Source organism: Mobula birostris, chromosome 3 (genome assembly GCF_030028105.1).
Source record: "Mobula birostris isolate sMobBir1 chromosome 3, sMobBir1.hap1, whole genome shotgun sequence".
NCBI lineage: Eukaryota > Metazoa > Chordata > Chondrichthyes > Myliobatiformes > Myliobatidae > Mobula > Mobula birostris.
Genome location: NC_092372.1, coordinates 58300745 through 58324236, shown reverse-complemented (window position 1 = coordinate 58324236; position 23492 = coordinate 58300745). Strand labels below are relative to the sequence as shown.

Sequence of the window (23492 nt, the reverse complement as noted above, 5' to 3'; positions counted from 1 at the left end):
GAGATAGTTGAGAGTCAACTACTTTTCCTACATTAAAAGTACTTGTTTAACAACACATTGGGACAATCCCATGAAAGAAATAATAGAACTCATACCATTTCAAGTTCACTCATAGAAAAACTCAATGCTTAATTTTCTATACAAAACCAATGCATCACTTTCAATATTAGCTATTTAATAATGACTCCAAACTCATTTTAGAAATCAGCATGTTACATTACAGAATCCAGCCAGTACTCTTGCTCACACAATTTTTTAAACAAATGTTTCCACAAATGTTTTAGACCACTCTACACAGTCAATCTTTTTTCAAGCTATTGCAATGACTTTGTTATATTTATATTTCCAACTAATAGAAAGTGATTAATATTTTCCAATTGGGTACATTAACAGATTATTCTACCAAAACTGATGCATAAGATTTGTAAAGTACCCTTCCCAAATTCCTTTAGTATCTCTTTCCCAATAGCATCACTGTGAATGCACACCACCTTTTCTTGTCTTTGAAAATCCCTTTCTTAAGACAGGAAATGTTCACAGTTAGCATCAACTTACTTAGCTAGTTCAGCAGTTTCTTCATCATGCATCTTTTGCCTTTCATACAATTCTTCAGGAAGGTACCTTGCAATCAATTCTTTCAATATACAGGTAACACTGAATTTCCTGTTTTCAAGATACTGAAGAGAAATAGTATTTATAAAAAATAAGCCATCTTTCCTTACACGAGCTTTAATATCATCAATTTAATTTCATTTACTGTCACATACTTTTTGAAATGCAACTTAATGCTAAGTTTACCAATCTAATCCAAGGTTTCAAGACATGCTTTCTGTGCAGCATTGGTACCTCATGCATAAATGGTAGGCAGTGATTTGTTACATAGTAAACATTTTGCACTTTCCATTGAAAGTTGTGCATTCTATTTTCTAGTTCTGAGGAAGATGATCACACTTTCTATTACATACAGGACTTGATTACACACAAAATATAGATTTTTGTTTCAAGTAGAAGTCAGGCAATTTCTTTTCGGCATCTATCATCATTTGTTTGGTTAGGAAGTCACAATCTAGCTTGTCACCATATATTTGGTATCTTTTTAACTCAACATCTACTAGTTTTTACTCTAAATCTGGAAGGTACAGCTGGTGAGCCTTCTATCAGATTCTTAGAGATAGCATTTACTCATAGATTGAAAAAGCGAATTTATAAGGGAGAGTCAGCAAGGCTTTTGTGGTGGGAAGGTCAAGTCTTACAAACGTGATTGAATTCTTTAGTTAGGATATGATCAATCTGATTGATGATGGTAGGGTAGTGTTGTACACGTGGGCTTCAGTCAAGTATTTGACAAGGTCCTTCATGGCAGGCTAATCCAAAAGATCAAGTCACACGGGATCCATAGAGATTGGGTTCAAAATTGGCTTGACCATGGAAGACTCAGGGCACTGGTGGAAGGGAATTATTCCAAGTGGAATATATTTGGCAGGGATCAGTGTTGGGACCTCCTGTTTATGAAATACACAAATGATTTGGACAAAATGTAGATGAACTGATTAGCAGTTCTGTAGAGAACAAAATTTGGTGCAGTTGTAGATAGTGAGGAAGATTTTTAAAATATGTTGACCAGTTGGAAACGTAGGCAGAGAAACTGTAAAGAAAAACTGCACATGCTGGAAATCTGGAACAACAAAAAACTGCTGGAGCAACTCAGTGCATCAGGCAGCCACAAAAGATGGAATAGGCAGCTCTGGAGGGACTGGATCCAGTCCTAATGACCCAAAATGTCAACTGTCCATTTCCCTCCATAGATACTGCCTGACCTATTGAGTTTCTCCAGAGAAATAGCAGGTAGGATTTATTCTAGATAAACAACCTGTCCCATGCTGGGAGGTCATCTCCAAATCTCCTTAAGAAAGTCCCATGTCAGGCTTTTATTTCCTGCACACTTCTAACCCATCCAGTATAGCACTGGAACATTGTCTACTCCAAATGGAATCACTGTGACATTCAATCACTCAATAAAGAATAGTAGTTTTGATGACCTGAAAGATTGTTGTACCATGTAATGCCCCCAGTACTTAACAGGAATCCCAATAAATCAAAGATAATTCTGATTATAATAGCCAGAGGCAGTAATAGCCTTACAAATGGAACACAGCCAAAAACCCTTTCAAGCCCAATTTCTCCAATAAGGTACAAGTGAAAGCATCTCAGTTCCCTTGTGATCCTGAACTCAACATCTGACATATAAAACAAGGATTCATAATATTTTGAATTATGACTTTTTTTTCTACATCCAACTTTTAACATCCGACTTTCTACCAAGAGATTATGTTCTTACAGGTTTCCGCTGCCATCCGAAGGTAGAGCGTTCCTATGAAACGGTTCATAAGCCGAAATGTCGTAAAGCGAAGAAGCAATTACCATTTATTTATATGGGGAAATTTTGTGAGCGTTCGCAGACCCAAAAATAACCTACCGAATCATGCCAAATAACACATAAAACCTAAAATAACAGTAACATATAGTAAAAGCAGGAATGATATGATAAATACAAAGCCTATATAAAGTAGAAATACTTTTCCACAATCATTACTGAACTGTTCTCCGTAGCGAAAATCTCACGCAAGCACCGTCGGCAGAAAATCTCACGCAAGTGCTGTTGGCAAAAGCACGGTGCAAGTGCTCTCCAGTAACCTTTAAGCTATGAAGCTGCCAAATCATACCAAATAACACGTAAAAATACACAGCCTATATAAAGTAGAAATAATGTATGTACAGTGTAGTATCACTTACCGGAATCGGAAAGACAGCGCCGAGCACACTGATGATGGTGTGTTAGGCTGAGTCGGAGTTTGGGTGGTACAGTGGCCCCCACTCTCCAGGCCACCGACCGATACATTGCCGCGAAGCATGCAGTGGTGCAGTGATAGCTGGGAGGCACACAGCACATCTTTAAGAAAAAAGCCGAAATAAACATGCTAATTAATTAGGTGCCACCCGGCACGTAATTGTCGGCCCAGATCAGTGCCGATTTCAGATTGCGTCGTCTCTGATCTGGGTCGACAATTATGTGTCGGCGACACCTAATTAATTAGCATGTTTATTTCGGCTTTTCTCTTAAAGATGTGTTGTGTGCCTCCTGGCTACCGCTGCATTCTCTGCGAATCGGTATCTGTCCGTGGCCTGGGGGTTGGGGGTGGTGGGACACTGGGGTGTCATCTCGTCGTCTATTTCCATTGGAGCAGGCAGCTCATCTTCTTCTATGACTGCTCACCTCAATGTTGAAGGTCGAGGTTCATCATCTGCTGTGGCTGATGTGGAAGACTTGCTTGACTGCTGAGCCTCGCACATTTTTCTATCACACAGTTCTTTGTAAGGACTCAAACCATCCTGCAAATATCCCCTAAACCGACGTACCCTTTCAAAATTAAAGTCGTACTTTATCATTGCAGCGAAAATCTCACGTAGTTGCTTCACTTTTGCTACTGTATTCAGTTTCGATTGTTATCCTTTTTTTTTCCAATTGCATCAGCTCTTCATCTATCAGATCTTGGTCACGGGATGCCAAAACCTCTTCAACATCATGCTCGTCAGCTTCCACAAGCCAAACTCACTTTGTCCTTACTTCGTTCACCATGATCGAAACGCTTAATCATGTCTAGTTTTACGCGAGGTGTAACACCCTTACGAGCTCTTTTAGGCTTTTCCGATACTATAGAACTCATCTTGCCAACGGCTGCTCACAGACACGTGTTTAAGCAATGCCGTTCCGAATCCGGGGGAGAGCGGCTGCTCGGGGTGCGCGCTGCCTTTTATCGCGCGCTGCTTTTTTTCGTAACAGTGAAAACACCTTCTGAAAGCGAAAACAGGGTACTAATGTAGGTCTTTCGTAACAGTGAGGTTTCGTAAACCAAACGTTCGAAAAACGGGGGACATTTGTACACCATGAATTAGTACATTTCATGAAAGGAACTTATAGTCAAAAAAATATAGCAACACAAGTTCATGTAATGCATTTAAAATGCGTTACCATTTCTCAATTATATTTTAATCACTGAATTATTCTTTAGAGTGGTTGAACAAAACGTCTAGTATACCAGATTAACAGTAATGAAGAACACCTATGCTCTGTCCACCAGAGAAAGCAGGATCTTCCAGTGGCCACACATTTTAATTCCACATCCCATTCCCATTCTGATATGTCTATCCACGGCCTCCTCTACTGTAAAGATGAAGCCACACTCAGGTTGGAGGAACAACACCTTATATTCCGTCTGGGTAGCCTCCAACCTGATGGCATGAACATTGACTTTTCAAACTTCCACTAATGCCCCACCTCCCCATCCATTATTTATTTATATACACACATTCTTTCTCTCTCTCTCTCTCCTTTTTCTCCCTCTGTCCCTCTCACTATACCCCTTGCCCATCCTCTGGGTTTTCTCCCCTCCCCCTTTTCTTTCTCCCTGGGCCTCCTATCCCATGATCCTCTCATATCCCTTTTGCCAATCAACTGTCCAGCTCTTGGCTCCATCCCTCCTCCTGCTGTCTTCTCCTATCATTTTGGATCTCCCCCTCCTCCTTTCAAATCTCTTACTAGCTCTTCTTTCAGTTAGTCCTGACGAAGGGTCTCGGCCCGAAACGTCGACTGTACATCTTCCTATAGATGCTGCCTGGCCTGCTGCATTCACCAGCAACTTTGATGTGTGTTGCTTGAATTTCCAGCATCTGCAGAATTCCTCGTGTTAACAAATATATTAATGTCTGGATTCAAATTCTGCCCAAACAACTTGGAATATAACTCTTATAAGCAGCAAAATCCACATGAAATAAGCTTAAAGGGATTCCAATCACCTCCTAATATCCAGATGGAAATGTTGCAAATGCAAAAGATGATGCTCATCTCACTAAGACATCTAGTGCAAACAATATAATGGTGCAAAATGAACTCTAATTTAATAAGGAAAATTGCAGGGGCAGAGTAGAGTTTACAGTACCCAAGATTGGAGCCCTCTGTTCTATCCTTCAACACAAGCACTTGTATGTTTGAGAACAACACGACTGCTAACTTTGGAATTCAGGGACTACTTCCAAACTAATCGAGAAAAGATTAGTATTCTTCCACTAACTAAAAGTTGGAAGCCACATCAAATTGCTAAATGAATGCATCAAACTGCTGTAAATTAATTGGAGAGGCTGTTAATATTCATGTAGAATTTGATGATATACATTGTCAATAAAAAATATACACATCCTTCTCTTAAACAAATGACACCTAATGTTAAATAAAAACCTTAAGACACAAACACCATGGTGTTAGACTTACTTCCTTTAGACTATCTTTACATAGTGGACACATTAGGCTATGGTCCAAACTTCGTTCCAAGCAGCCTTTACAGAAGGTGTGGCCACACGGTGTAGTGACCGGCTCCAAAAACAATCTGCCAACATCAAAATTCAGGAAAAAGGTAAATTTAGAACCTCATATTGCATGCATTAGTATTTCATTCTACATTTTCTGGGATCTGGATATCAATGGTAAGAACAATTACTGTCTATTCATAATTGCCCCTTGCAACAACAGTGTCTTGACAAGGCATTTCAGAGGACACTAAGATATAACCACATTCAAGCCAAAACCAAACAAAACTGCATTGAGTACAGAATACAATGGAGCAATAGGAAATTTCAAGGTAGAACAAAAATGCTTTTGTCAAAGGGAGTATATTCACCACTGCCTATCATAAATATATTCCATTCCATGTTTTCTTAAAGCAGCTTTAAGTTCTCAATGCCATACCCCCATGAATTTTCTCTTACCAATTTGTCACCACATTCCTGTCAATTCTTTCCAGATTTGACCATTCATAATTAGGGAAAGTTACAGTAGCCAAATAAACTATTAAATTGCACATTTGTAGAGATGTAGAGACCCACGTAGTCAAAGGGAGCACATAGAAACAACATTAATGAACTGGAGATCAAGATAAAAGTTTGCTTGAGCTGTGGCAACAGGTGTGCGAGCTGCATTACTATGCTGTCCAAGAAACTGAGTTGCTATAGAATTGGAAATTAAGTGGGGTAAATAAGTATTAGCAAGTCCAATACCAATTATAACTATTCTCCAAATACAAGCATGTCAGACTAACAAATGTCAAAGAATGATAACTTTGTCTGAGTGCCTACCAAAAGGAAATGCTCAAAAACAAAAACAGAGTTAAGTGTTTAGAGACAAATGAACATCATGGGTAGGTAAGCATTTTGATTAAAAAAAGCAAAAGCAAAGCCAGAGGGAGCTAAAATTTCCAAAACAATTTAGAGCAACTACAAGTCATCTTACAATTAGTAACTTTAGAGCAAAAATATGGGTCATGATTTCAAGCAAAAACTCAACCATAAAATGTATGAATTATACAGTATGTGAGCACTATTACTCACCTGTTTACTTAGAGGGTTGAGAATACTCATTTCAGTTATGATGCAGGTACTTAAAATTTATAATAACCATAGATATTGACATGTCATTATTATTTCCAGTAACTATTTCTTACCTCATGCAAAGAGAACATTCAAAGTCTGACACATCTATTTGATCTTTTGTTAGTATACTCTCAGAACATGAATGGCACAGTTGTTCAGTATCTAAGACAAGTAAAAAAATAAAAACAGATTTAAGTTTTTGACTAAGCAAATTTCTCTTTTATGGCTCAACAGGACTATCACTATCAAAATCACTTTACAGCTCAACAGGACTATCTTGTATTACTTATTAATTATGGGGTACCGCAGTGGTTAGTGCAATGCTACTACAGCTCAGGATGGAGTTCAGAGTTTAATCCCAGCATCCTCTGTAAGGAGTCTCTGTAGAATACGTGGGTTTTCCCAGGATCCTCCAGTTTCCTCCCACAGTCCAAAGAACATGTAGGTCATTGTAAATTGTCCTACGATTACGTTAGGGTTAAATCGAGGCTGTCGGGGGTTGCTGGGTGGTGCAGCTCAAAGGGCTGGAAGAGCCTATTCCACACCATCTCAAAAAATGATAGTTGTCAATAATTAAATGCTCCAATCCAGTTTACTCAAATCTTAAGTGATTTGCATAACAATAGCTTTCCCAGATTATGAGTGTTAGAGCAAGGAGACATGGATGCAAACACACATCTTATCTCCATAATCATATCATAATCTAAAAGTTTACAGACCTCAAAAAATTACACCTTGCTATTGTTTTGATGCTATAGTTACATAAAATATTAAGAAATTTTAAGATCACTTATTAATTAAGCAGTTACTAGACAGATATGAAGAGATCATCAATTGCACTCTTAAGGCTGATTTATACTTGTGCGTTCTAGCTTGCGCCGTAGCCTACGCAAGTGGGCTACGCCGTTGTGTGCATTTATACTTGTGCGTTGGTGTGTCTGCGTCTCTCTGCAATTCACCGCTAAAACGCTAGTTGGTGGTGGGGTTTCCATGCCACTGTGTTGAGTTTATTTGTGTTGAAACTCAACATGAAGAAACTCAAACTTCAAACAATGGCGACTGAAACTGAAGGAGGGTGAATTTTCTGTGCTTGTCCGGCCATTGAGAGACATGGATGAGGAAATGCATTTCAAATATTTTCGGATGTCAGCAGGTAGATTTGAAAAATTTGGTTCATCATCTGCAACCATTTATTTCGCACCAGTGTACGCACAATATACTCAGAGACTGGCAATCACCGTTCAAGTTTTAGCTTTGGGTGGAAGTCAACAGGCTGTAGCAGCTAGCTACAAACTGGCGTCAAGCACAGGGTCCTCCATAATTTCGGAGGTCTGCAAAGCTTTATGGAAAGCATTACAGCCAGAGTTCCTTCCCTGCCCTTCAGTCACCCAATGGCAAAGCTATTGCAGCGTAGGAGGAAATGAGATGCTACCAAGCGGACCAATCACAGTTGTTGCTACACGTAGTTACATTTTGGGAGAGGTGCGCGTTAGGCTACAGCGTAGGGTTCAGCATAGGGTTCACAGCTACACCGTACATTTGACGCACCAGTATAAATCAGCCTTTACATCTAAAGGAGTTGTCTACTTTAAAGCTGCATTAAAGCACAAGATCTGTAAATGTACATGATAAAATAAATAACAAACTCTGTTTTTGGTGTTTATTCTTCCAAATGACGGTATCCTTTATTTCTTGATCACTGAAAGACAGTTTTCTTTTCATGTTAACCGCTTTCTCTTCGCTTGAAAACAGTGGAACCGAAGAAACCCTTTGTAATCCAACAGTCTTCCCCATGGAAGGTGAGGAGTGAAACAATTCTGCTTGATCCAGACATACTTGCTCTCCCTTCCCTCTGTTTGATATCTGCTGATTTACAATGGAATTTTATTAGTGCAATCCGCTGCTGTGCACCAATTAACAACTAGCCAATATTGGTGAAATACTATAATAATTAAAATGCAGAAAGATTAGATTGTAAAAAAATAATCAAAGTAAAACTGAATGCAGCCAATGAATTAAAGCATAACAATGTGGGGAAAAAAAAATCAAAAAACTCACCTCATTTTTCAACTTGGCTGAATATGGCAGAATTTGACAGCAGGCAACGGCAGTGGACAATTGTACTGTTAAAGCTTTATTCCTACTGTGCAGTAATCCTTCTTTGACATTCTCAGGACCGAGTGTCAGCAAATGAGATAAAATCTAATTGTGAATAAACAATGTTACAAATCCCAAAGTAATCAGGATAGTTATAAAACACAATTTACCATAACAAGTTAATCCCATTAGTTGTGTTTTTCGGCTCCTTATTTCCCCCTGTATTCCTGCAAACTATTCTTTCCTTGTACATACCCATCAACACCCAATTCAATTTTGCCATTAATCTGTACTAATGGGCAATTTATAGCTACAAATTGACACAAGTTAGATACTGGCATGCAAGAAACAACCCACTCAGACAATCCATTGTCATGGAGAGAATGTACAAACTCCAGCACCCAATCCCAGAAGTTGTTACACATATTCTTTAAAAGAAAACTTCATCCTTACCAAAATTATGAATCTATATATTGCCTTCATTTAAATCAACCACAAATATTCAGGAATTTAGTACCTCAAAAACTGCATCAACTACCAAAAGAAAACAATCAATATCAGCCATGAAGTCTTTAAGACTGAAGAAGAACGTTACCTTTTCCATTTCTACTTCAGCCGGAGTAAAGTTTTCATCCAAGGCCAAACACTGAAGTAGTGATTGTATGGCTTCCTCAACCCGACCCATTGAATGCAGCACTCTAGCTTTTCTAAAGTAACCCTAAAAGAGTGAAAGCAGCTTCTAAACAAAACTTTTAGATGTTAACATGCAATGGTTACTGCAATTTAGGCCATAAAATATTCAGTAACAAACTTCAGACTTGAATTCTAATACAACTTCCTTTCTAGATAGCTATTTCAAAAGTGAAATATTTACAGTACTCTGCAAGTCTTAGGTGCATAAACAGTTACAAGAGAAAGTTTGTGAACCCTTTGCAATTATTTGGTTTACTGCATTACTTATAAAATGTGGTCTGATCTTTTAACTCACAATAATAGACAAATACAATCTGCCTAAACTAAAAACACACAAACAATTGTACTTTTCGTATCTTTATTGAACACATTGTTTAATCATTCACAGTCCAGGCTGGAAAAATCATGTGAACCATTGCATTTAATAACTGGTAGAACCTTCTTCAGCAGCAATAACCTCCACCAAACGTTTCCTGCAGCTGCTGATCAGACTTGCACAACAACAAAAAGGAATTTTCGACCATTCCTCCATACAAGACTGTTTCAATTAATCAATATTTCTGGAATACCTTGCATGAATCACCCTCTTCAGGACATGACACAGCATCTCAATTGGGTTAAGGTCTGGACTCTGACACGGCCATGCCAAAAAACAATTATAAAATCGGACAGGGCATCTCTGAAACCCACACCTCCAATCTCATCCCATTGGTTGGAACATCTGACTCTAAATAGTTTTTGTAGAAGGTACTATCCCAAAGGTTCAGATACTCTTTTTGAACTGAGACTGATTGCTTAAAATAGTGTACTCAGTATTGATGAGAAGTAGTACACTTTTTTGTGTGTTACTAGTTTAGGCAGATTGTGTTTGTCTATTATTGTGACTTAGATGAAGATCAGACCACATTTAATGAGTAATTAATGCAAAAAACCTGGGAATTGCAAAGGGTTCACAAGCACTTTCTCGCAACTGTAAACTATATCAAGCAAGGTCACTTTATTCTAAACAATTCCTTCCACTTTTCCAAACCACGATTGCCCTCTCCCTGCCCCCTTCCTACTCAGTCCGTAATAGAGACCCATAATCAGAATCAGGTTCATCGTCACTTACAAACATCATGAAAATCGTTTTCGTACAGCAGTACAGTGCAATACATAAAATTACTATAGTACGATGCAAACGTCTTAAGCCCCCTGCTGTACAGAATATGTGCCCAAGACTTTTGCAGTACTCTACGTATAATTACTCCACCCAAGTTTTGAACCATGTGCATAATGATTCTGAATCAAGGCCTCTTATTTCTTACTTTCACTATTTGCAAACCATATAAATTAATGAATTCTCTAGCAGTGGAGCAAGGTATTTTACATATAGGAAATAAGATTAACTGATTTGTTTTTTTTCCACTTACGTATTTGAGATTTTCTTCTAAAAATAGTGCTAAGACTTAATAGATTACAATCTTTAAAAGCGCACTGTGAAGGCTGCAGTGAGCTCTGTAACAGATATTTTTGGGAAAAAATTCCGAATAACATTACTAAAACTTATTTAGAACTCTCATTAAAATGCTTCATATTATTTATACTTTGATCTAAGTAGTGGGAAAGCTTTAGCTAGATTAGTTAAAATGTATACAATTCAAAACATACTTTTATATGCTCCCAATAGCTTCATTTTAAGTTACAATACAAAAGAACAGTTTCAGGATTTATTTAATGCTCACATCATATTGTGCTGCTCAGTGAAGCACATCTTTACTGTTATGCTGTAGGTATTTTATTTAGCAGCTCTGTAAGAGCTGCTGTTCTGCTTTCATCTGGTTATTGTTGAAAATAAGGGATGATGTGGCATGGGTGCCATCCAATTAGGGGGAGGTTTTCTTGGTGAAGGATAATGAGGTTGTGCTTGGGGCTTTTGTTCGAGAGGAGATGAAAAGGGAAGACACTGGGGAGAACCGGTCATAGCATATGATCCTGTGGGAAACCCGTTTGTTCGACATGGATTTCTAGCAACGTTCAGAAGGTGGTGTGCGCTTTCACGTTGACCGAGGGCCCAGAGCGCGAGTGACAGTGAAGTTCAAGATGAGCTCCAACTTGTGCACATTTGACTGTTTAATTAGAATGCCTTTTCTTCTTGTTATTCTTTACTAACCCTTCAGTTAAGATTCATAAATATAATTCCTTTAGTTATATGCAGTGTTCTGTTACTTCATGGCATTAATTTGTAGCAGGATAGCAATGACACAGCACCCACACAAACCGAGGTTCGGGGTGGGATCAAGCGCACCTCAATCTCACAAGTTTGCTGGGGCTGAAGATTGTCTTCCCTAGACCTATGCAGCCGAGGAAACCAAGGTGATCACTAGCTGAACAAATCTAAAGGGTTTTCATATTGGCACACATTACAGGAGATTGACATGATGCTTTAATTATTTGTACTTTAGCAGTTTGACTGATGGGAATCAATGCATCTTAAAATTTTAGTTTCCAAATGCCTACAGATTAAAGTTTCCTTGATTGCAACAAGGACAGAAACGTTATCAAAGTACACCTCTATCACCATATACAACCCTGAGATTCATTTTCTTGGGGGCATACTCAGCAAATCCATAGAATAGTAACTATAACAGGATCAATGAAAGCTCAACTAGAGTGCAGAAGACAACAAATTGTGCAAATGCAAATATACATAAATAGCAATAAGTAGCAAGAACATAAGATAATGAGATAAAGAGTCCTTAAAATGAGATCATTGGTTGTGGGAACATTTCAATGATGAAGCAAGTGAGTGCACTGGACAAACAGGGGAGATTTAAGAGTTATGGAGGTAGACTAATTATCATACTTCAGAGAAAGAATGGGCAGCTATTGTCTTTTATCTAAAAAAGGCAAATATCATAGTGCATAGATCTTTTAGCTCTTTCATGGAGAAGCATGGATTTTAAATACCAGTTGAAATTTTCTCTTGTTCAAAAGGTGTGAAGATAATGCAGCATTTCATAGTCAGATACAGGCCCTTTGGCCCAACTATTCCATACTAACCAAGTTGCCTGAGACGCACCCATTTAGCTGTAGTTGGCCATATCGCTCTGAAGCTTTCTTATTCATCTATCTGTCTAAATAGGCTATGTTCAAAATAGAAGTGTTTTAGAACTTGTTTTTAGTTACCTTAATGTATACATCCTACTAGGCAGAACTATAGAAAATATAATAGGATGAATTAAACTGATTAATTTAGATAGAGCTAAATTACATTTCATTGCCAAAAAGAAAATGCAAAATAAAAACATACCTCCGGCCAAGCAGGCATTCTTGAAAACAAAGCTTCTATATCTTCCATCGCTTCTGTGAATAATTGAAGACCAGCATATGATTCAGCCCTGTAGCCCAGTAAGACAACATCATTGGGTTCTAAAGAAATGAAGTAGTGTTAAATATCCAGAAAAGCACTTCATCTTCAAAATTGAGTTTAAGATTGAGTATGTTAGCTCAGACCATTACTAACAAGGCTGAGATAGATTTTTGCATTCTGGAAAGCAATTCATTAGATCCATCTACAAAAAAAAACACATTAGCTAATGATATCAACACTCCTGAATTCTGTGTTGCTGGACAGAATAGATCCAGACAGCCAACATCTGCACTATACTTCTACAACTGTAACGTTTAATATTTAAGTAACCCAACACTCTCCTCCCCTCACACACACCTTCTTTTTCCACTTCTACCAGTCCAACGAGGTTTTATTTCTACTACCGCCCCATCCTATTATTTAGATTAATTACCCTTCCTATTTGGCTCCATCTGCCACCTCCTACCACACCTGGTTCCACTTATATACCATCCCTCGTCATCTATTTACTGTAAACTGGACATCAACCTTTTGTACTCAGTCCTGATATGGAACATAAAACATTACAGCAAATTATAGTCCCTTCAGCCCACAATATGGTGCTGATCTTTTAATCTATTCCAATCTAATCCTACCCCGCACATAGCCCTCCATTTTTCCATCATCTTTGTGTATATCTAAGAGAATCTTAAATGCCCCTAATGAATCTGCCTCTACCACCAGTCCTGGGAGCACGTTCCACACACCCACCACTCTGCGTGGAAAAAAAAAACACTGACCTCTGATATCTCCCTATGCTTCCTCCAACCACCTTAAAATTATGCCCCCCTCCCCATTAGCTATTTCTGCCCTGAGAAAAGCAGCTCAGCTGTCTGCCCACTTTATCTAGGCCTCTTATTTTGTACACCTCTACTATATCACTTGTCATTCTCCTTCACTCCAAAGAGGAAAGTCCTGGCTTGCTTCAACCCACCCTCATGAGCATGCATTCTAATCCAGGCAGCATCCCAGTGAGTTTCCTCTGTGCCATCTGATGTAAAGCTTCCATATCCTTCCTACAACGAAGTGACCAATATTTAAACTGAGGTGTAACCACGATTTATAGAGCCGCAACATTATCTCGCAGCTATAAACTGAATCCCCTGATTAATGAAGGACAACACACCGTACACCTTATTAACAACCCCATCAACGTGTGGGACAACTTTTGAGAGATCTATGATGTGGACACATGATCCCTCAGTTCCTCCACACTAAGAATCCTGCCATTAATACTGTACTCTGCCGTCAAATTTGACCTTCCAAAGTGAATGACTTCACACTTTTCTGGTTTAAACTCCATCTGCCACTTTTCAACTCAGCATCTGGTCAATGTCCCATTGTAACCTATAACAATCTTTTACACCATCCACAACACAACCAACCATTATGTCATCTGCAAAGTTACTAACCCACCCATTCATTCCTCATCCAAGACATTAGTAAAGTACAAAGAGCAGATGTCCCAGAAGAAATCCCTGTGGAACACCACTGGTCACCAACCTCTAGGCGGAATAAGGTTCATCGACAACCGCTGTCATCTAAGAGCAAGCTAATTCTGAATCCGTACAACTAAGTTTCCCTAGATCCCATGCCTTCTGGTTTTCTTATGTGCCAACCACAGGGAACCTTATCAAATGCCTTAGTAAAATGCATATACACACATCCGCTCCTTTTCATTCATCAATGTGCTTTGTTATATCTTCAGAATTCAATCATGCTCAAGAGGCATGAACTGTCCCTCACAAAACCAGGCTGAGAACCGCTAATCAGACTTCTCCAAATCTCCAAAATGAAGGCTCTAAGAACCTTTTCCAACAATTTGCCCACAACTGAAATAAGACACAGCAGTCTGTAATTCTCAGAGTTATTCCTAGTCTCTTTCTTAGACAATACAATAACATATGCCACCTTTCTATCATCTGATCTCACGCCTGTGGCCAGTGAGGACAAAGATCATCACCAAAGGAACAGCAATCTCTTCCCACATTTCCTGCAGTAACCTGGGTAACTTCTGTCTGGTCCTGGAGACTAATCTATCCTAATATTTTTCAGAAGTTCCAGTATACCTTTTTTTTCTTAATGTCAAGATGTTCTAGCATATCATCCTGCTTTAGGCTGTCCTCACAAATGTCAAGGTTTCTCTCACTAATGAATGCTGCAGAAAGGTATGAAGGAGCTCCCCTACATTCTCCACCTCCCAATACATTTCATCCCTACCCTCAGTCTAGTCATCCTGTTTTTCCATATATGTGTAGAATACCTTGGGGTTTCCTTAATCCTACTCGCCAAGGACTTCTCACACCTTTTTCTTGCTCTCTGAAGTCCATTCTTCAGCTTTCTGGATACCTCTGGAGCTCTTAAATAAGTTCCTCTCTTCCTCTCAACTACAACACAGAAACAGGCCTTTTGGGCCAACTAGCCCATGCCAAGCTATTGATATGCCCTCCATTTTCCTCCCATCCATGTACCTATGCAAATCTCTCTTAAATATTGAAATTGAACCCTCATCCACCACATGCTAGCAGCTCGTTCCACACTCACCAGCCATCCACCCCATTCATCATCTTCTTAAACATTTCACCTTTCACCCATGACCTCGAGTTGTAGTCTCACCCAACCTCAGTGGAAAAAGCCTGCTTGTATTTACTCTATCTATACCCCTCAATTTTGTACACCTCTATCAAATCTCCCTCAATCTTCTACATTCTAGGGAATGAAGTCCTACCTTATTCAACTTTTCCCTATAACTTGGTCCTCTAGGGCAAGCAACGTCCTTGTAAATTTTCCCTGCACCTTTTCAATCTTATTTACATCTTTCCTATAGCTAGGTGACCAAAACTGGATGCAATGCTTCAAATTAGGCCTCACCAACATCTTCTACATTTCAACATAACATCCCAACTCCTGTAGTCAATACCCTGATTTATGAAGGCCAATATGCCAAAAGCTTTATGATCAATTCTACCTGTGATGCCACTTTCAATGAATAATGGATCTGTGTTTCCAGATCCCTCTGTTCTACCGCACCTCTAAGTGCCCTACCGCTCACCAAGACCCACCATAGTTGGTCCTCCCAAAGTGCTCCTCACACTAGTCTACACTGAATTCCCTCCACCATTTCTCCAGGTGGTCCAGATCCCACTGCAAGTTTTAACAGTCTTCCACACTGTCCACTGCAACCCCAATCTTGGTGTCATATACAAATTTTGATCCAGTTTACATTACCATCCAGATTATGAATATTGATTACAAACATATGGATGACAGACCAAGCATTGATCCATGCAGCACACCAGAAGTCACAGGCCTCCAGTCAGAGGGGCAATCATCTACTACCCCTCTCTGGCTTCCCCTGTGAAGCCAATGTCTAATCCAGTTTACTACTTCATCTTGAATGCCAAGCGAATGAACCTTCTTGAACAGCTTCCCATCCAGGGGCTTTGTTAAAGATTTTGCTAAAATCCATGAAGACAACATCCACTGCCTTGCCTTCATTAACTTTCCCAGTAAGTTATTCAAAAGACTAAGATTGGCTAGACACAACTTACCATGCACAAAGTCACACTGAATATCCCACTCCCGACTTGTGCTCCAAAGTTCCTCTCTAATTGCAGCACTAACTCTTCCCCTTCCCCCAATTAATTACTTTTCCATACCATCTGCTCCCATCCTTCTTGCAGGCTAAGGTCAGGGAGTTGTGATCACTGTCTCCAAACCTCTGACCTGGTTTATTACCTAGCACCAGATCCATTGTGGCCTCTGCTCTACTCAGCCTGTCTACATACTGTGTCAGAAACCTATCCTGGCCACACCTAACAAATTCCTTTCAAATCTAAACCTTCTGCAAAGAGGTGCCACTCAGCTGAAGTCACAAATAACAAGAACCCTGCTCACTTTGCACCTTGGCAAAATCTGCCGACTGATCTGTTCCTCGGTGTCTGTTGCTATTGGGGAGGGGGTCTATAGAATAACCCCAATAGTGATTTTGCTCCCTTCCCGTTTATGCTTTCGACGCACACAGACCCAGCAGACAACTCCTCCAGACTTCCTTTCTTTCTGCAGCTGCCATACTATTCCTGACTCGCAATGCCATTTCCCCACTTCCCTGTCCCTTTTGAAACATCTAAACCCCGGAGCATTCAGCAGCCATTCCTGCCCTTGTTACAGGGTTCCAACCTGAATCTTTCCGAAAACAATGATGCTTGACATACTGAGAGTATGTTTCTCTTTCGCTTATGATAACAAATAACAACATAAACATGGGCACGATGGGGACAAACGCCACGGCAAACGGAAAGCACCGCCGTTTGAAAATACAGAAACTTCGTACAAGAACATACGCACGTCAATCCCATTAATCGGTATTTTCTTGTCTGATACCCGGTTCATTCATATTAGAAAATCTCTTCGTTTTGAGCGCATTTCAAGACGCAGCCTCCACCTCCCTTTACTGTAAACAATTCCGACAACGAGTGAAGAAATTCCCTGTTTCATAAGTAATTGCGAGGGATTACGTAACCAGACTGATGTTGTTCTGGAGAGTGGATGTATGGCTCATTTTAAGTCCGAAGAAAAAAGTTACATATTTAAAAAGAGGTCACCAAAGTCCTAAAGGGGTGAATTTCTGCCGAGCGTCCCCCTCCCCCCCAACTTGTTTTAAAACACCAAGCTGGTGACTTCACCTTGGTTATATAAGCCTGTATGGTCGGCATACTGTTACATAATGAGACCAGTTCTTGGCCGGCAAACGGGTGAATGCAACAGCAATAAGGATCCCCTGAAAAGCTGCCACTCCATTCACTACTGCACTTCACGGCCACCAGCATCCGACCACGCACCTGTCCTGATACTCACTTAAGTCCAGTTGTTCCACTAAGGCCAACGCCTCGGGGTATCGACCCTCGGACAATAACTCCTCCAGTCTTAAGTTGTCCCGAACACGGCTCATTTGGGCCGGGAACCACTTGGCCATAAGATGACTCAGGATCACACTGGACCGGAGGGACCGAGCCTCGACCCCCGGCGCCGCCGTTTCTTCCCCACACAGTTGGCACCGGGGATCCCAGAGGAGGCACCGCCAGCACCAGGTGTGGCCGCAGCGCAGAGTGACCGGGCCAGCAAGAGTTTGCCGGCAGCGGCCACAATCCAGGAGGCCCTTAGCTGGGGCCGGGCAGCCGGCGGTGGGAGTCAGGCCTCCAGCTTTGAAGCCGAGTAGCAGATAGTCCACCAAGCCGCTCAGCTGCATAGCTCCACGGTCCCCCGCCACGGAGCACCGCTTCAGGACCTCCCACAGCCGCTCGGCTGCCACCCGATCTACCGCGGGAGGGGCAACCCCTTCGTGCTCCCAGGGCTTCCTTACGGCAACCAACCCGCCACTGTCGCAGTAACCCGAACTTTCCTCACTCGCCAGCGACGAGACACCACCCACACTACGCGTATCCGACATATCCCGACCGACTGGCGGACGTATACAAACCCGCCAGACCAGCTCCCGAGCATGGACCAAGCGGCCGCCGCGTGACATCGAGAGCCGCTGCTATTGGCCGAGAGTGGCGAAGGGGGCGGGGCGTCCTGGCAGTTACAAAAGAGCTGCGGCAAGTTTCATAACATCCCGGTCTGGGATGGGAGAAATGATGTGCGGCGTTCAAATGCTTACTGGAATCAATAGCAGTTATATGCAATCCTTTCCGATGCACGTATAGGGTAGTTTTCCCAGTATGAAATTTTTGATGCGCATGAAGAATTCAAGCCTTAATGTCATCTTTCGAATGACATTATTGGCCTGACAATTTAATTTTTTTTGTCCTATTTAGTTTCTCCAGTATTTTGTGTGCGTTGCTTTGGATTTCCAGCATCCGCAAGTACCTACTTGTAAACTTAAAAAAATGCAGATGATAGATACTTTAAATGAAAACAGAAGATGCTTGAAATATTACGTAAAGTAGGAATCGTTTGTGCAAGGAATCATAGTCATACAACAAGGAAACAGTCCAATTCATCCATGCTGACCAAGATGCCCTAATTTGCCCATATTTGGTCATGGGCTTTGGAGTCAAAATTAAGGACTCTTGCTTGATTGGGACTCCATTCATTAATTGAATATTATTTTCTCTGCTATCATTTACCTTGGCTGCAATGTGTGCTATATACCAAATAGACACTTTTTCAGCTCAGGCAAGTAATTCTATCTTCCAAAATCACAACAACTTCCACAAAAAAAGTGTAGTAGGTATCCATCCAGGCTGCACATTATCCAGTCATGAGAACATATTGCCATTCATTTATCGCCACCAGTCTAAATCATAGATCTCCCTACACAACAGCACCTTTGGCATAAGGACTACAAGAGTTCAAACAGGTAGCTCACTGTCACTTTCACAAGGTGGTCTTGCTAGTAATGTCAATACCCAAAAAATGCTGAATTAAGAAAGTACAGATATTGATTTTAATTTTCTTTATTAATTTTCAGAATTATAAACATAGCAACAATATTAATGAACAGAGATTGGGATTACATTATTAATAATTGACATTGCAAATATAAACTCATTCGTAAGGCCAGTGATGTTGTGGGGATGGAACTGGACTCCCTGACGGTGGTGTCTGAAAAGAGGATGCTGTCCAAGTTGCATGCCATCTTGGACAATGTCTCCCATCCACTACATAATGTACTGGTTGGGCACTGGAGTACATTCAGCCAGAGACTCATTCCACCAAGATGCAACACTGAGCGTCCTAGGAAGTTATTCCTGCCTGTGGCCATCAAACTTTACAACTCCTCCCTTGGAGGGTCAGACACCCTGAGCCAATAGGCTAGTCCTGGACTTATTTCCTAGCATAATTTACATACTATTATTTAATTATTTATGGTTTTATATTGCTATATCTATACTCTATTCTTGGATGGTGCAACTGTAACGAAACCCAATTTCCCTCAGGATCAATAAAGTATGACTATGACAAACATTGGTAATAATACAGATGTATTAAATTTCCCAAACTCTAAATATAATTAAACATGGTAGAGGGATAAATGAGAAAAAATCTAAAACAAACCCCAAATTAGAAAAGGAAAAAAAGACATTAATTAAACTAAGCGATTTTAACCTAAACTAAATAAAACTAAAAACAAAACTAGAAAAAAAAAGACAGGCTAACATATTACATTGGATAGAATAGAATCATTAATGTCATTAACTCCACTTCTCTATCCGTGTATTTTAAGTTTTTAAAAAAAAGATTCAGGAAGGTCAAACTACATCATATGAAAATGTTGAATAAGTGGTCTCCAAGTTTCTTCAAATTTAACCGAAGGGTCGGAGGTGCCACTTCTAATTTTCTCTAAATTTAAACAAGATATAGTTTGAGAAAACCATTGAAATGTAGTAGGGGGATTGACCTCTTTCCAGTTCGATAAGATAAATTTTCTAGCCATTAATGTTAAAAAAGCAATCATCTCACAGGCTGAAGGGGATAAGTAACTATCTCCCATCATTGGTAACCCAAAAATTGCAGTAACGGGGTGTGGTTGTAAATTAATATGCAAAACAGTAGAAATAATATCAAAGATATCTTTCCAATATTTATGCAAGAAAGGGCAAGACCAAAACATATGAGTCAAGGAAGCAACTTCAGAATGGCATCTATCACAAATTGGGCTTATATGTGAATAGAAACGAGCTAATTTGTCTTTAGACATATGTGCCCTAGATATTGATTTTAACTGATGACCTGATTCAGGGTCCAGAACCAGAAGCTCAACAATTCCTTTCCCCCACATATGCTGCTTGAACCATTAGGTTCTTCTAGCAGTTTTATTTTGCTCCATATTTGAGCATCTGCAGTCACAGGTGATTTCACCAAGCTACGTTATACACTCTCCAATCTCCAAATCTATTCAGAGTTTCAGACAAAACAAATATTTCTGTTCTCCTTGAATCTTCAGGCTGATGGAAAGGTAATTTAGCAATTTAAATTATATTAATTGCTCATTAAGAGCAAATTTAACCAATACTTTCCAATTTGATTTAGGGCATGTGGATTTCCTGATGTTTGATTTTCATGGATAAAATGCTGAGGAAATCAAAAGCAATTGACCAGAGTAAGAACTGAGAAGAAATCTCATAATAAGCACTATAACTTTGCAGCAATGATCTTGACTGACAGTGAGATTTGTATTTGGTTAGCTGTTTTGAAGGGGATTATATATTTTAAAAACTTGCTGTTAAGTATCAATGCTTCTGGACTTTTTTTTCTGATTTTTTTTTATCAACTACAGCTCAGTATTCAACACCATTATCCCCTCAAAACTAATCAATAAACAACAGACAAAATGCTAAGGGAACTCAGCAGTCAGGCAGCATTCATGGAAATGAATAAACAGTTGACGTTTTGAACCGAGACCCTTCTCCAGGACTGGAGAAGAAAGGGGAAGATGCCAAAATAAAAAGGTGGGGGAGAGAAAGTATGATGGCTAGAAGGTGATAGGTGAAGCCAGGTGAGTCAAAAAGATAAAGGACTGGAGAGGTGGGGTAGGAAAGATAAAGTACTGGAGAGGAAGGGTAGGAAAGATAAAGTACTGGAGAGGAAGGGTAGAAAAGATAAAAGGCTGGAGAGGAAGGAATCTGATAGGCAAGTATGAAGAGGTAAGAGGCCAGAGTGGGGAATAGAGGCAGAGGGGAGTGGGAGAGAAAATATTTTTACCAGAAGGAGAAATCGATATTCATACCATCAGGTTGGAGGCTACCCAGATGGAATATAGGCTCCTCTACCCTAAAGGTGCCTCATCTTGACTGGCATGTCAGAACGGGAATTGGAAAAAAAATGCAGATGGAGCGGAGGTGTTCAATGAACACATTGGGAAAACAGGACACAATAGATGATCCCAGCAGATTCACAGGTCAAGGATTGCCTCACTTTCAAGGACTGTTTGGGGCCCTGAATAGAGGTGAAGACAGAGGTGAATGGGCAGGAATAGCACTTTGGCTGCTTGTTGGGATAAGTGCCAGGAGGGAGATTAATAGGAAGGGATGGGTTGTCAAAGAAATCACAGAAGGAATAATCCCTCTGGAAAGCAGAGAGAAGGGGGAAAGTAAAAATATGTTTTGATAGTAGAATCCCATTGGAGATGATGGAAGTTACAGAGGATGATGTGTTGGATGTGAAGGCTTGTGGGGTGGTAGGTAAGGACAAGGGGAACTCTATCACTGTTGAGGTGAGCGTGGATGTTGAGAAAATGGAGGAGAGGCAGGTGAGGGCAGCATCCATGGTGGAAGAAGGGAAAACCCTCTTTCTTTGAAGAAGGAGGCCTTCTCTGATGTTCTGGGCAGGAAAGCCCCAACCTGGGAACAGACGTGGCAGAAATGAAGGAACTGAGAAAAGGAAATAGCCTTTTGGCAGGAGACAGGGTGGGAAGAGGTATAGTCAAGATAACCGTGGCAATCGGTAGGTAATAAAAGATGTGGATCAACAGTTTGTCTCCAGAGATGGAGACAGAACAATCGAAAAAGGGGAGGGAGACTTCAAAAATGGGCTAGGTGAATTTAAGGGAAGGGTGGAAGTTAGAGGCAAAGTTGATGAAATTGACAAGCTCAGCATGGGTTCATGAGCCAGCACCAAAGCGGTCATCAATGTAGCGTGGAAAGAGTTAGAGAGCATTACCGGGGAGGACTTGGAATGTGGACTGTCTACATTGCCAACGAAGAGGCAGGCATAGCTGGGGCTTATGCAGGTGCCCATGGCTACCCTTGAATTTGGAGAAAGTGAGAGGAGCTGAAGGAGAAATTGTTGAGGGTGAGGACCAGCTCTGCCAGACAGAGGAGGGTAGTGGTGGAGGGGAAATGGTTGGTTCTTCTATTAAGAAAGAAACAAAGAGCTTCTTGATGGAGGATAGAAGTGTATAGGGACTGGAGATCCATGATGAAAATGGGGTGGTCAGGGCTAGGGAACTGAAAGTTACTGAGGAGATCGAGAGCATGAGAAGTGTCGTGGATATAGGTGTGAAGGGCCCAAGGGGGATAGAATAGAGTCGAGGTATGAGGACATGTTCAGTGAGGCAGAAGCAGGCAGAGACAATAGGTCTACCTGGACAGTCAGGTTTGTGGATCTAATCGTTAAGCTCTAGGACCTTAGCCCCAATACCACCTTGTGCAATTGGATCCTTGATTTGCTCACTTGCAGACCCCAGTCAGCTTGGATTGGCAACAACATCTCCTCCACAATTGCCATCATCACAAGTGCACCACAGGGGTGTGTGTTTGCTTTACACTTATGACTGTGTGGCTAAACACAACTTCAACAACATATTCGAGTTGATGACACTACTGCCATTGCCCGAATCAAAGCTGGTGATGAATCAGCATATAGGAAGGATATTGAAAATCTGGCTGAGAGGTGCCATAGCAACAGGTCTGGCAGAACTGGTCCTCACCCTCAACAATTTCTCTTTTGGCTCCTCCCACCTTCTCCAGACTCAAGGGGTAGCCATGGTCACATCTCAGCATATATAGTGGACAAGACGCGAGCTCCAGTGGGGGTGTCTGATGACATGGGGGAGATGATGGAGGAGGAGGAGAGTGGGCCACCCACATAGGCCCCAGCTATGCTTCATTCCTCTTCATTGGCTACGTAGAACAGTCCATGTACTAAGCCTTCCCTGGTAATGCTCCCCAACTCTTCCTCCACTACACTGATGACAGCATTGGTGCTGCTTCATGCACCCATGCTTAGCTTGTCAATTTAATCAACTGCCAGCTTGTGGATGTCAAGGACTTTGCCTCATTACCCTGCTCCCCCAGAAAGTTCTCGACAACTCTGCACCACCGCATGT

General features: G+C 40.7%; 1 protein-coding gene across 5 annotated transcripts in view; it reads right to left on the bottom strand.

The window, feature by feature from the left end:
• lonrf1 (LON peptidase N-terminal domain and ring finger 1) overlaps positions 1 to 18128 on the bottom strand; it is a 44028-nt gene extending 25900 nt beyond the window's left edge. For 3 of the 5 annotated variants that reach the window (XM_072252670.1, XM_072252671.1, XM_072252668.1), the window contains exons 1-8: positions 17519 to 18128; positions 12563 to 12681; positions 9173 to 9295; positions 8539 to 8682; positions 8127 to 8346; positions 6552 to 6642; positions 5327 to 5441; positions 556 to 677 (exon numbers count right to left, since the gene is read on the bottom strand). In XM_072252670.1, the coding sequence (XP_072108771.1) occupies positions 556 to 677; positions 5327 to 5441; positions 6552 to 6642; positions 8127 to 8346; positions 8539 to 8682; positions 9173 to 9295; positions 12563 to 12681; positions 17519 to 18110 (1526 nt within the window). In that variant the 5' untranslated portion in view covers positions 18111 to 18128. Of the gene's footprint in view, positions 1 to 555; positions 678 to 5326; positions 5442 to 6551; positions 6643 to 8126; positions 8347 to 8538; positions 8683 to 9172; positions 9296 to 12562; positions 12682 to 16994; positions 17090 to 17518 lie in introns of those variants that run through there. The other 2 variants (XM_072252669.1, XM_072252672.1) reach the window with 2 other exon arrangements.
• Between the last annotated feature and the right edge of the window lie 5364 nt (positions 18129 to 23492).